Source organism: Alligator mississippiensis, chromosome 4 (assembly GCF_030867095.1).
Source record: "Alligator mississippiensis isolate rAllMis1 chromosome 4, rAllMis1, whole genome shotgun sequence".
NCBI lineage: Eukaryota > Metazoa > Chordata > Crocodylia > Alligatoridae > Alligator > Alligator mississippiensis.
Genome location: NC_081827.1, coordinates 176026594 through 176039173, shown reverse-complemented (window position 1 = coordinate 176039173; position 12580 = coordinate 176026594). Strand labels below are relative to the sequence as shown.

The 12580-nt window shown below is 42.2% G+C and overlaps 1 protein-coding gene across 2 annotated transcripts in view; it reads left to right on the top strand.

Moving 5' to 3' along the window:
- Positions 1–12580, top strand: part of PTH2R (parathyroid hormone 2 receptor) — a 93013-nt gene that overhangs the window by 68791 nt on the left and 11642 nt on the right. For both annotated transcript variants that reach the window (XM_019491965.2, XM_059727109.1), the window contains exon 9: positions 5338–5404. In XM_019491965.2, coding sequence (XP_019347510.1) covers positions 5338–5404 — 67 coding nt within the window. The remainder of the gene's footprint in view (positions 1–5337; positions 5405–12580) is intronic.

Below are 12580 nucleotides of genomic sequence, written 5' to 3'. Positions count from 1 at the left end.
CCTGCTCCTTTGTTGAAACTGTGGTCTTAGTTGCAAAATAAATCAGCTGACACATTTTCAATGGTGCTAAGCAGTCCAACCTCTCACTGATATCAATGCAAAATAGAGATGGCGTTTGCCACATCTCAAGGTAGATGTGGCCAACAACGAAAATATCTCTAATACAAGAAGAGCCTATATGCCCTATTAACTAGTTCTAGTGTCTTCTGTCCACACACCTAGAACCACAGAAAGCAGAGACTATTTTTCAACTGTAGCATGTAGTTGTCCATTTTGCTGAGCTTTCAAAAAACTCCACAATCCATATGAAGACTGACTCTCTGGATACTACATATACCTTTCCTACTCTGACAAAACAGCAGATTAATTCTACACATCTGGGAAATCTCCTTATTCAATACCATCTCACAATGCCTGTAAAAGATAATTGGAGAAAAAAAAAACAGTTTACCACTTATGTGGAAAATTCTACACCCATATAAAATTATTTTTGTGTGTGCTTGAAATTAAAAATTGAAAAGTTTAGCCAACTCTAAACTCTAATTTTTAATTTTTTTTTATGTAATTGAAATTTTGAAATGTAAAATATTCTAACCAGTGCTATTATTCTTTGACTAAAAGGGGAAAAAAAGGAGAGGACCAGTTCTTCTACAAGTTTTTTGAATAAGTTAATTCAGTAATCACTTTCAGCTACATCTTGAATTACTCCATTTTAATATTTGACTGAGAAAGCTGCTGGAATTTTTTTGAAGTGTTGCTCATTGTTAGCACATCCTACTTGTGCTTTTTGCCTAGGCTGCTGCTATTTATCTTTTCTTGCTTGGCTGATGCAAGCTGGGTTTTTTTCAGTAAGCTTTAGACTGATTCTGTTCTCTCACCTGAAAGTTTTTGTACCAAAAACAGCTATCATCTCATCCACTCAAAACAGGTAACAAGTAGCTCTGAATATTGTGAAAAGTAATGAATAGTTTTCCACTGGCAAATACTACAAAATGCTTTAGTTCCCATGCAAAGCAATCTCATTCTTTGATGCCATGGGTGTCAAAGATATGGCTCAGGGGCTGCAGGACTACTGGTGAGCACCAGAAGTTGGGGAACTTGCTCTGCTGCAGAATCAGGGACCTTTGGCCATGCTGGGCATGGCCATCAGTGGCAAGCATGGCTTGCTGCCCCTGAACTCACTCCCCTAGACTTGTCACCAGTACCAGTGCTGCAATAACCACTGCAACAACCACCATGCCCTGGACTGGATCCAGTCTACAAGGAGCCCTGTGGTCTTGATCTGGCCTGGAACCCCAGCTGAATTTTTTACACTGAGTATTTTACACAGAGAAGGATTGATTTTGATCTCTGTTCCACTGCTATGTATTCATATACTCCACTGATGGAGTAACTCTTCAGGGGCTGATGACAGTTATATCATACCACACACAGAAGACATCCATCCTTTTCAGCAGTATAAATTATTTCACATGGACCTTTGTGCTACTTGTGACCAGGTGCAATTTCTCTATCCATTAGCACAAGAAGTGCATAATAAGAACACTGTAAAAGAGAGCCATCAGGCCTAGGAAACTTATGGATCTAAGGATACAGAAAGGTCACAACAGGAATTCACAAGATGCCCATAGGTAGATTCCCTCAATCATAACAATTATCCATTGCTATAAGATGACATATAATCACATGTTAATATTAAGGGGAGTCCAGCTGGATAAGCGATGAGGGATGAAAAATGAGGAATGTTATTTTGGAAGCTTAGCTTACATTCTGTGTATTGTCACTTTGCAGTGGCAAAGGAAGAATGCATATCTTTATTGGGCAAGATCAGTGCTAAGAGCACATGTGAACAAGTGATTGGTGGCAGTGAAACATTTTCATTTTTAAAAACAATAATGCTGTGGCCTGCCAGGTTCAGCTAAACCAAGCACTTCACTACTCCTAAGTCAGTTCTCAGAGAAGTTTTATCATGTAGTTACCAACTAGACGCATCTACACGAGACGCTTTACTGCACAGTAGATTAATCTATTACTCAGTAAAGCATCACTGTCTACATGTGCAGGATATTTACTGCACAGTAAATTCGACTACTGCACAGTTAGCTAGTACCTGTAAATACAGGTACTAGATTATCAGTGCAATATTTGCTGCACAGTGGGAGCGTCTACACGTATATTTACACTGGCTTAAGTTTACTTTGCAGTGAGTGGGAATAGGCCAGCATCTACATGTGCAGGTGTTAAAAAGCATTAACGCTGTGTGTGGACTGACTTGGGAGGTATGTGGAGCTGCTCTGGGGTGGGTGGGGGCTGGGTTCCCTGTCCGCACCCAGTTTCCAGAGCAGCCCACACTGGGCTAAACAGGGGAGCTGCTGGCGAGCCCTGTGCCCCCCTACCCCCCCACCCCAGCAGGAGGCTCACCAGCAACTGCCCCTGCAGCCAGCAGAGTTCTCCTGGCCCCATGCACATTGGGACTGGCCCCATGCCCCTTGCCAGCACCCAGGCTGGTGCTGGAGGGTGGTGTGGGTGTATTGGATTCCCCCCTAAGGTTGGGAGACTCCAATACACCCACCCCACCCTCCAGCAGGGGCTGAGAAACCCCCAGACTGAACTCCCTCCACTCCCTTTCCCCCCACCCATTCTGAAAACAGCTTGAGGCTGGTAGTCAAAGCAGATAAAAGTTACAGAAGATGCTCTGTTTTGAAACATCTTCATCTGACCCCTCATGCAATGAGGGTTCAGATTTTCACCTGACTGGCCATTTTAAATGGTCTGCAGCAGTGCACTCGTGTTTGGTCATGGTTATAGACCATTTTCTGTGGCCAGATTGTGCAAAAATTGTCACTTCTGTCTGTGCCCTGAGTTCTTGCCTTCTCTGCTGAAACTACCAGTAGGAATACTAGCTGTATTGGTGGTTTTTGTGCAGCAGACACCTATTGACTTGAAGTTGGATGGATACCACCAATTAGCTTTCCAGAAATCATTCATCAAAACAAAACAGCTCCAATGGCACAAGGCAGTTAATCATACTCTTCAGTAGATGACTTTCCTCCCTAGGGCTATCAGGCTGGTACTTTCCAAGAGAAGTACATTCCTTTTAAATAGGAAGAGCTTTTAAAGAATATAATATAGTCTACACACACTGCACAAAACATACATATTTAGGAGGGAGACCTAAAAGAGCTCCAAAGCATCTACAGAATTCCTGGAGGGGTTTAAAGTCAAAACTGCATGCTTTGATTCAAAATCTCTTTTGTAAACTGCTCACTAAAGCATGGATGGACCTTAGCTACTGTCAATCAGCATTGCTCCATTTATGTCAGTAGGCCTACACTGATTTACACTAGCTAAGAATTTGCTCCAGTATCATCTTCTAAAGTTCAGAGAAACAAATTATCCTTAAGATATGTCAAACCATTTAGAGATTATCGGGGACAGCATAACTGACGAAATGGCAGAATTCAAAGCCATTGACCTGTTTTCATTTGTACTAGCGTTTACCAATGGGCAAGTCAACTTTTCCAGATAAAAAAACTCCCAAAGTTTTCCCAAAACTAAGTGTCTGAGTATGCTTTGTTAGTGTCACACCCTTTAGGTGCAACATAGATTCATATTAAAGCAATGTCTTTCATGCAGCTAGTGAAACACAATGTCCAGCATAATAATCAGCTGGTTTTCTTTCATATCTCTCTGTATGGGTATGAGAATACAGCATTGCTTTGTCACTAACAGGAAGAAAACAAGCCCTTAGAGACGAGAGTTGTTGACAAGACTTAATGACTAAGAACCTCTTATAGAGTAAGACAGGAAATGATTCTGATGTTTAAACAGTATATACCTCACAGTGGCATAAGGTGAGCGACTTCTGTTCAGCAGGAAGTTAGCCCATAAAATAACCACATGCCAGATCAAGGTATGTACAAAATGAAACCTCATGTAAATGGGGCTTTGCATTTCACTGTCTTCCCTACTGTAAATTAACGGACACACATTTTGCAATTGATATGTATAATTTACTAAATTATGCATAACAAGCATCCAACTAATGGTATCGTTACTTCATTTTCTTCTTGGTGACTCAGAGGGATCAACTTCTATTGAGAGGAAAGTTGAGTCACAGTGGGCATGTCTACACATGTGCTTTAATGTGCAAGAGCCTATTTTAATGTGCATTAAAGCATCACTAAACCCCTGTCACTAAAAAAAAAGGCATTTTACATGTGCTTCTGACATGTCAGGTGCTTTAATTAGCAAGCTGCACTAATTAAAAGTGCCCGACACCGCATCAGGAATACATGGAACAGCAGCGCAGTGCACCTCTGCGCTGAGAAAATGGTGACACGCTTTGAACTAAAGCACATTGAACATGATTTAGTTCAAAGTGTGCTGCTGCCATTTTCTCAGCACAGAGGCATACTGCAACACCGATACATGTGATGCATGAGGCTGCCAGAGCGTGTCAATTTACCTGCTCCAGCAGACTCGATTACTCGGGCCTGCTCCAACGCATTGGCCTTCCAGCATGTTGGAGCAGGCTCCTCACGTGTGTGAGGACCTGTGCTTTTTAGTTGATGTGCATTAAAATAGGCTAATGTAAATTAAGCATCACTTAAAAACTGTGGGCACCTATACACATGTGGGGAGGCTGCTCCAATGCACTGTAATTACAGCGTGTCAGAACAGACTCAATTAATCAAGTCTGCTGGAACATGGCAATTACCATGCTTCAGACGACTCCAGTGTCATGTGTATCGGCATCTTTGTGCTGAAAAATAGCAGCAGGGCACTTTAAACTAAAACTCATTTGATGAGATACAGTTCAAGTACCCATGCCACCATTTTTCAGCATGGGGACACTAATACATGTGTTGCTTCAGATGCTTTAAAAAGTGCCCCCCTCTCCCCCCCCCCCCGTCTTCCAAAGCATGTCTATAAACTCCCCATATTCTTTAGTTAATGCACATTAAGACAGGCTAATGAACATTTTCCTAGTACCTCACAATGGAGGTACTAGATTTAATGTGAGTTAACTAAAGTGCATGAATACATGTGTAGACATGCTGTCTTTTGCTCTTGACAGCAGTACTGAAACTGCCAAGTAGTTTGTGCCAATAAAAAGCTCTTTTGTTTCTCTTTCCTTAGACTATCAGAATCTTTATTTGTATCTTAATAATGAAAGATTTCACTATCAATCTTTTGGCTAATCCTGATTGGGAGATACAATCTTTTCCATAACCCCCAAAACGAGCATGATCCTTTCTGGCCAATGACAAACAACACTGAGTATTTGTTCTTGTTGGCTTTTTTTTTAACTCCAGGTTTCTCTTGATATCACAGATGCTGGGAGCTCAGTGCTGGAGATATCAAATGGATTTACCAAGCACCAATTTTAGCAGCTATCGGGGTAGGTTTCATACATACAATGTATAAGTAAATGGTTTATTGGTCTGCTGTTTCATTTTAAAAAAAACTCTCTAGCTTTGCTGAAGAGGTCACAGGTTCTTAATGGAGAATGAAGTAGGTGGTTCATATTGGGCGCATCTACACATGCAATTAATACAATTAAATATACTCTAGTTCAATTTGCACCAGAGTAAACTAATCCTGACATCACTGTCTACATGTGTATTTACGCGCAGTAATTTACTGCAGCATAGAACAGTTCCTGTGTCTGACAGGCCTATTGTACACTAGAGTAAATCTGAGCACTAATAGTGGTGCATGTGTGGATAGTGATACTTTACTGTGTATTAAATTAGTCTAATAATCAGTAAAATGGACGTGGAGATCTGCCCATTATGAACTAACCCAGAAGATTTGCCAGGAAAACAGCATCAAGAAATGAGGTTGATCAAAGTAGAATTATCAATAGGAATGAATGAACAGAGTAAGAGGTTTGGCTCAGCTCAGATAAGCATTCCATATTTCAAATAATTTTCATAATTATTCAGATCTTTTGAGTCTACAAAACTGCCTGGAAATTGCCCAAGAATAGGCTTTCTGTTTCTGTTATTCTCTGACCTGCCCAAGAATGCCAAAGAAATAACCTTTTATTACATATTTTATCACCTCTGTTATTCTATCCCAAGCAGAATCAGGAAGTGCAAAGGACAGTGAAAATAAAAAGCAATTTAAGAATAAGATTAATCACACTGGTTTTAAACTCTAGGGGGGAAAAGGTCAAGTTTAAGTGAAAGCACTTTGCTATTTGTCATTGCTGATGGAAATGGTCTTTTCCAATTGTAGTCTAAAGACAACATATTCAAAAACACCTAAGTAGTAGCAGCCAGAGTCCACATTTCAAAGCTGACTTAGGTACTTGGGTCCAGAGCCCAGATCTGCAACTTAGATGTGTATTTTTTTTTTTACCCTTTCAGGTGCCTCACTACATCATTTTGGCACCAGTGACATTTTCAAAGCTACTGCTCAGTTGCCTCCTAACCCCATTGGTGCCTATGTGTAAATGTAAAAAAAGCCCAGAAAATGAAACATTTAATTTGACTCAAAACAATGCCTTTTGTTCCAGCAAGAAAACTGAAACCTTTTCATATCAGGTCTACTCAAAGTAAAAATTTTCTTTCAATTTTTTAAAGTTTGGCAGCAAACCAAACCAGTCCTTCAGTTAACAAATGGCATAATATCACCTAACAGACATAAATGGTAAAACACTGTATAATTCAGTAAGGAGTTTGACAGAAAAACAAAGAGGGGAAGAACATATTAAGGAATAGAAAAAGTTACTGATATTTCCTAATATATTATAATAAAAGATCCTCGTTGCAGTTTTAGATCCAGCCTTCATGTTTTCATCTTCCATTTTAACACTTTAAATGTTCAAGTTGTAAGAAATCTGTTGAGAGCTCAGATGGGGAAAATGTGGTGGGAATCCGACATTCTAAGGACCCTGTCCTAATGCTCTTTTTACTCATGAAAGGGAATAGCAACAAGTCAATACTTACAGCCGTAAAATGTTACTGAATAAAATAGCATCCATATCCGCAATAGTCTAAGCTATGGACAGTACCGTGCACTCCTTTTTGTGGTCAAAAACATGGAATAATAATAATAACAATAATAATACAGCTTCCTAACTTGTGGGACTTCATGCCTCTTCTGCAAATAATCAATTATTTTCTTTTTAAACAAACCTAAACAAAAACATTATTTTTTTTTTTTTCCCCAACAAGTAACACTAACCAGTATGGGCTATTTCAGAGTATGGGGTGGGGCTAAGCAACAGAATCAAGGAGTCTAAACAGAGTACAGTTGACCAACAGCTCCTTTTAATTTCTATCAGGGGTGCTCAACCCTGGGCTCATGGGCCAAATCTAGCCTGCAGAGCCATGGTTTCCAGCTGCTGGGGCTCTGCACAGGTAGGAAATTTTGGCAGTGAGGAAGTGGTTCCCCTACTGCCAAATTACCAAGCCCCATGCAGCCAATCAGGCCCAGGCCAGTCCCATCCCTGCGGCTGGATTGGACCTGTACAGTCCCCCAGTGCAGCCGGATCAGGGCAAGGATCCCCACCTGCCCTGCATGCTGCATAAAGCCCCTGACATGCTGACCCCATGCTGGATTGGGCCCACCAGCTGAATCTGGCTCATGGACAGACTTGGCACTACTACCCATCCGAAAAGGTAGGATACGACCGATTTATACCAATGCAACTTCAGCATTCATGCCTGTGCTGCTCTCAACTGTGTGTTCTGCTGAGCCCTGATATGATGCCATAAAACTACATTAAAGTGAAATATTTTTAAAGGGTAGTTGAATACTGAATTTTCATTGTGCATCAATCTAGTGTGCTTTGAATTCATTCATTGCGCTTTTCAAAGATACTTCTGTAACTGGAACACACATGTCCATAAAGTTAATTTTGTTTGCTACAACTGAAGCAAACAAATCTAGAAAGAAATCCTCAAGCAGAGCTTTTTCTTCTTTTATCATACGTATATCCTCCTCCATCTTGAGACACATTACAGTTCCCTTCTGCATATAAAAATGAAGTATTAATAGCTGCACAGCAGTTCTACTCAGAGCGTCTCCTCTCTCTGAAGAGCCCAATTGTAATAAATTATCAAAATTGTCCAGATACTGAAGTCTTTTTTTTTAATCTGTGATTTCAGATTTTCCATTGAAATGCATTTAACTCCATATCCGTGAATAAAATACAGTCCCTAGTTGTTACCTATTTCTGTGCTTGATCAAAACTGTTTTTTATCTTAAGAAAACACTTTGGAAATTGGCCATAATATGAAATATCTGTACCTGACAGGAGTCAAGTTAGGTGGTAGTAAGTTAGGTGTTAGGACAGGTTAACATAGATCTGGATTCCAATTCAATTTGCTTCCTGAGTGTGAATGAGTTTGGTTGTTCCAACTTAGCCTCAAGAGGTTGTTGGTCAACACAAAACGATCATGTCTGAGATCTAAGACTAGTAGAAAGGACTTACAAGGTGAGAAATAGATGCACTCAGAGGATTTATGTAGATATATAAGGATATATTATATCCTAAATTTCAATACTGCATTTAGCTAGGTGTTGTCATTCAGTACATTATTTTCATTGTGATGGTTCTCCTGGCCAGAAGCAGGGACATGCATTACTTCCGGCCCTCCTCATTGTGTGCAAGTATCTTGCTTTATTCAAGTATTTCCATCATGCCCTTGTCTCTGACTTCATGAAATTGACTTTATAATATGGAGTTGGGAAGCTGATGGTGAGAGAATGATAGATTCAGTTGGAGTAAGTAGTGTGAAGGTAGGTTTGAGAAAATGAGCATTATCCCTAAACCAGGGGCAGGCAATTATTTCAGGTGGAAGGTGACTTAATGAGGTTTGGTGAGCTGCTGAGGGCCGCATGGGTAGTCCCACCCCTTGATGGTTTCCCTGCCCCCTGGTTGCCTTCTTGGGACCAGAAGTCCCACCCCTAACAGCTGGCCTTTGCCACTGGAAGTCTCTCCCCTGGCCCCCTGGAAACACTCCGGGGTGGCGGAAGGGTTGCCATCTTAGAACCAGAAAAAAACAAATGATACACTAGAAGTCAAACACCTGCTATAACATATTTTAATTTTATTACAAAAAATATTTTTGCCATGATTTGTGTTTGTGTACTGTATAGTGAGGTGATTGTATAATAACTCAAAAATAAATTCTGAGTCTTTTATATCGTGTAGGGGGTTGTGGTTGGCATGTGTGCTTGTATGGTGGTGTGTGTGTGTGTGTATGATGAGGTGTGGGGGTGTGTATAGTGGGGTGTGGCTGCTGCTGCCCCCACTGCCTGCCAGGGCTCAGCACTATGGGGGTGTGTGGGAAGGGTCCCCATACCCCCCACCCTCCATCATACCCATACCCTGCCCACCTAAGCTCTGCACTGCCCCCACCCACTAGGCACAGGCTCTGCACTGCCGCCAGCCCCAGCCACATGCTGCGCGTTTCCACCCAGGTGCAGCTCCCCCCTCCCCACCCCCTTGCTTCCCTACATGCTGCCCCAAGGGAGCGGGATGCTGGGGAAGCCTATAGCAGTAGCCTCACCCGGTGCTAGCGGGGCTAGGTCCTTCCACCCACAAGGGTGGGAGTGAGTCATAATAAGGTATGTTGAGGGTGGATGCAAGCACCTTGCTGTCACCCTCACAGGTGAAAGGGCTGGGCAGAGTACAATTCATTATGGGGTGCCACAGGCCAGACAAAAGTGCCTGGTGGGCTGTATCTGGCCCATGGGCTGGATTTTGCCCGCCCCTGCCCTAAACACACCCCAAGCTCTGTAAAAAACCCAGCAGAGAGTTAGTGTGATCTAAAGTTGCATTAGCTTGTTCATAATCTTCTCTGAATGCGAGATGGCAAAAGTGACACCTGTGGAGCTGCCCAAGGGAACAATCATGAGTATCTGAGCAAGGGCTGTGCAAGGGACCTACTGCAGGTAACTGGTTTGGGAGAGCTGTTTGATCATCTGCTCCTTACTACAGAGTTACATTTACTATGGAGTACAATCCAGAGTTAATTACTCTATAATAATCTTGCTGTATGTGCACACCCTACACCCTTCTCTTTGTAGTCCTTTTCTTTCTTTTTATATTGAAGTTATTTTGGGTGGTTATCATCTACAGTTCATGGCTATAAAACAGGAGTAAATCCTTTAAATTTAGTAGAATGCATTCTTAGTCACACTTAGACCTTTTCATACCCATTTTACAATATAAAGAGGCCTTCAGCTGAGTGTAAATTTCACTTTACGCTGCTAGAGTGGTATAAAAAGGCCTCTTAAATATCAATGGGAATCCAGCTCAGTGATGCACCTCAGTGTAAAACCAGTGTAAATGAGCCAACATTCACATCAACTATACATACATTCATAGTTTTTTATGCCAGAAGAGACTTCTGTGATCACCCAGTCTGATTTTTTGCATACTACAGGCCAGAAAACTTCCACTGACATTTCCTGTTTCAAGTCCAAAATTCTGTTAGACTTTTATTTTAAAAAAATACCCGCTGCCTTTGAAATCTGAAGAGGCTCTGAAGCTGTAATCACTATATCATGTTCTAAATTTGTTCTAGCACTGCTGTAAACAAGGAAGTGCCAAGAAATATTTTATAATAGAGACTCTGGTGCTATACACTGCTCTGAAGCATTTTTGGAATAGCCAATACATTTCTGATACTCTTGAAGAAGGTAAATATAACAGTAATAATATCATCCCAGAAATGGCCAGGTTCAACTCATGCCTAAACCCCAGTTCTATGGGTTCAATTAAATTATATACAATGCTGACTAATTCTTGATCTGATAATCTTACACCACTTTTATTCTTGACTTGTTCCTTTAAATAAAAATTACACCATTGCAACTGAGGAAGGGGCAAAGAGAAAAAGGCTTGGGCCCTGCATGAAAAGATGTCCTGAGTTTAGGCATTACTAAACCTACATGTACAATGATTTCAGAAGTCTTTAACCAAGAAGGATATACCTCCATATTCCAGATACGGATTTCTGGAACTGTTACTTTGCTGATTTTAGATGTCATAGTAGCAATGATGACCTAAATCCAAAGTTGATTGAAGTCAATGGAGAAAGATTGCCATCTGACTGATTGCACTTTAGAGAGAGCCAGGTTGCCATGAAGCTGGAATTGGAAATGCTCCTTACAAATCCAGTTTGATTCATGCGAGTGGGAGTTTGCCATGAGGGAAATCAAGCTCTTAGTTTCAAGTGTTTCTGTTAAAAATCTGTCATGGAATTCCAGATAATGATAGAATATAACTATTACATTCTCAAGTTTATCCCCTTGTCAATGTAGTGTATGATCCCTCAGAGTACTAGATCTTTTTAAACTGATACTATAAGCCTTTGATTGCTTTCTTGGTCACAGTGATATCAAATCCACTCTGTAAAGAGGGCAAGATAATTTTATGCAGTGATGTGTGTTTGGAAACATGCATCCTAAAGCATTTTATACACTTATGCAAGTGTAAATCATCTACACCAAAGAAATCTTGCTCTAGTTGCACATGCAGTGGGTGGGAGCAAATCCCTGCATCTACATAAATAAGATACTATAGCAAGTACCTGTCCCACAGATGGCCCTTCAGCCCTTGCCAGATTGGCTCCCCTTAGGGCCTTCTCCCTTTTACTTTCTTGCCACACCTTGATGTTATCAATTTTTAATGAAAAGGAAGCTGCCTCAGGGCTTCCCAAGCCTCGTGTTGCTCTTAGGAGCTGCTCGTGGTCATTGCCTTAAGGGCTAGTTCTGTCATTTCCAGCCTCCCCGATACCCACTCCCATGCCTTGCAGGTGATCTGCTAACACAACTCTGTGTGCTTGTAGACCCCAGGCACTGGAGCTTCCCTTGACACACTCTAGTTCCCCCCCTAGGCACTGGCCCCTCTTGGTCTATCCCCCTCCAAGCACTGGACCTTCTCCCAAATACCTAGTTCATCCTGGCCTCAAGCTCTCCCTCTCTGTGGGCCCCAGGCCTATCTCTTCCAAGACCTGGTCTGACCCCATGCTCCACCCCTCAATGGGCTCCAGCTCTCTTCCTCTGGGCCCCAGGACCTCTATTTTTCTGGGCCCTCTCTCTCTTCCTTGCTGAGCCAGTTGGGACCCGTACCTCCTTTTCAGTCCCCTCCGTAACCACCAATTGTTCACCAACAGCCTTCTCAGGCCATTGCCCCCAGGCGTGCCTCACCCCTCTCAGGCCCTATTCTCTTTGCTAGCTGGACTTTGGGCCTCTGGCCCTCTGCTCTCTGCCACCCCCTCCAGGTTATGGGCTCACCTGCTCCTGTTCCTAGGCCTGGCCTGCTCCTGAACTCAGTGCTGCTCACCCCATCTCAGCAGTTACCTCAAGAGCCCTGCTGCCAGGAGGTCCGCTCCCAGAGCTAGACTGCCTGACCAGCTCAAGCCCCGGGCTTAAGTGCCTCAAACCCAGCACCCTTCCAATCAGGTGATATGCTAATGAGCCCCTGCCAAACCTGCAGGCTGCTTTTCAGGCAGCCCCTCTCTCCTGAAGTGGCTGGCACATCAAGCCAGGCAACCTTACTTACAGGCCAATTTTTTTACACATACATATAACCTCCAATTAACTGTGATAA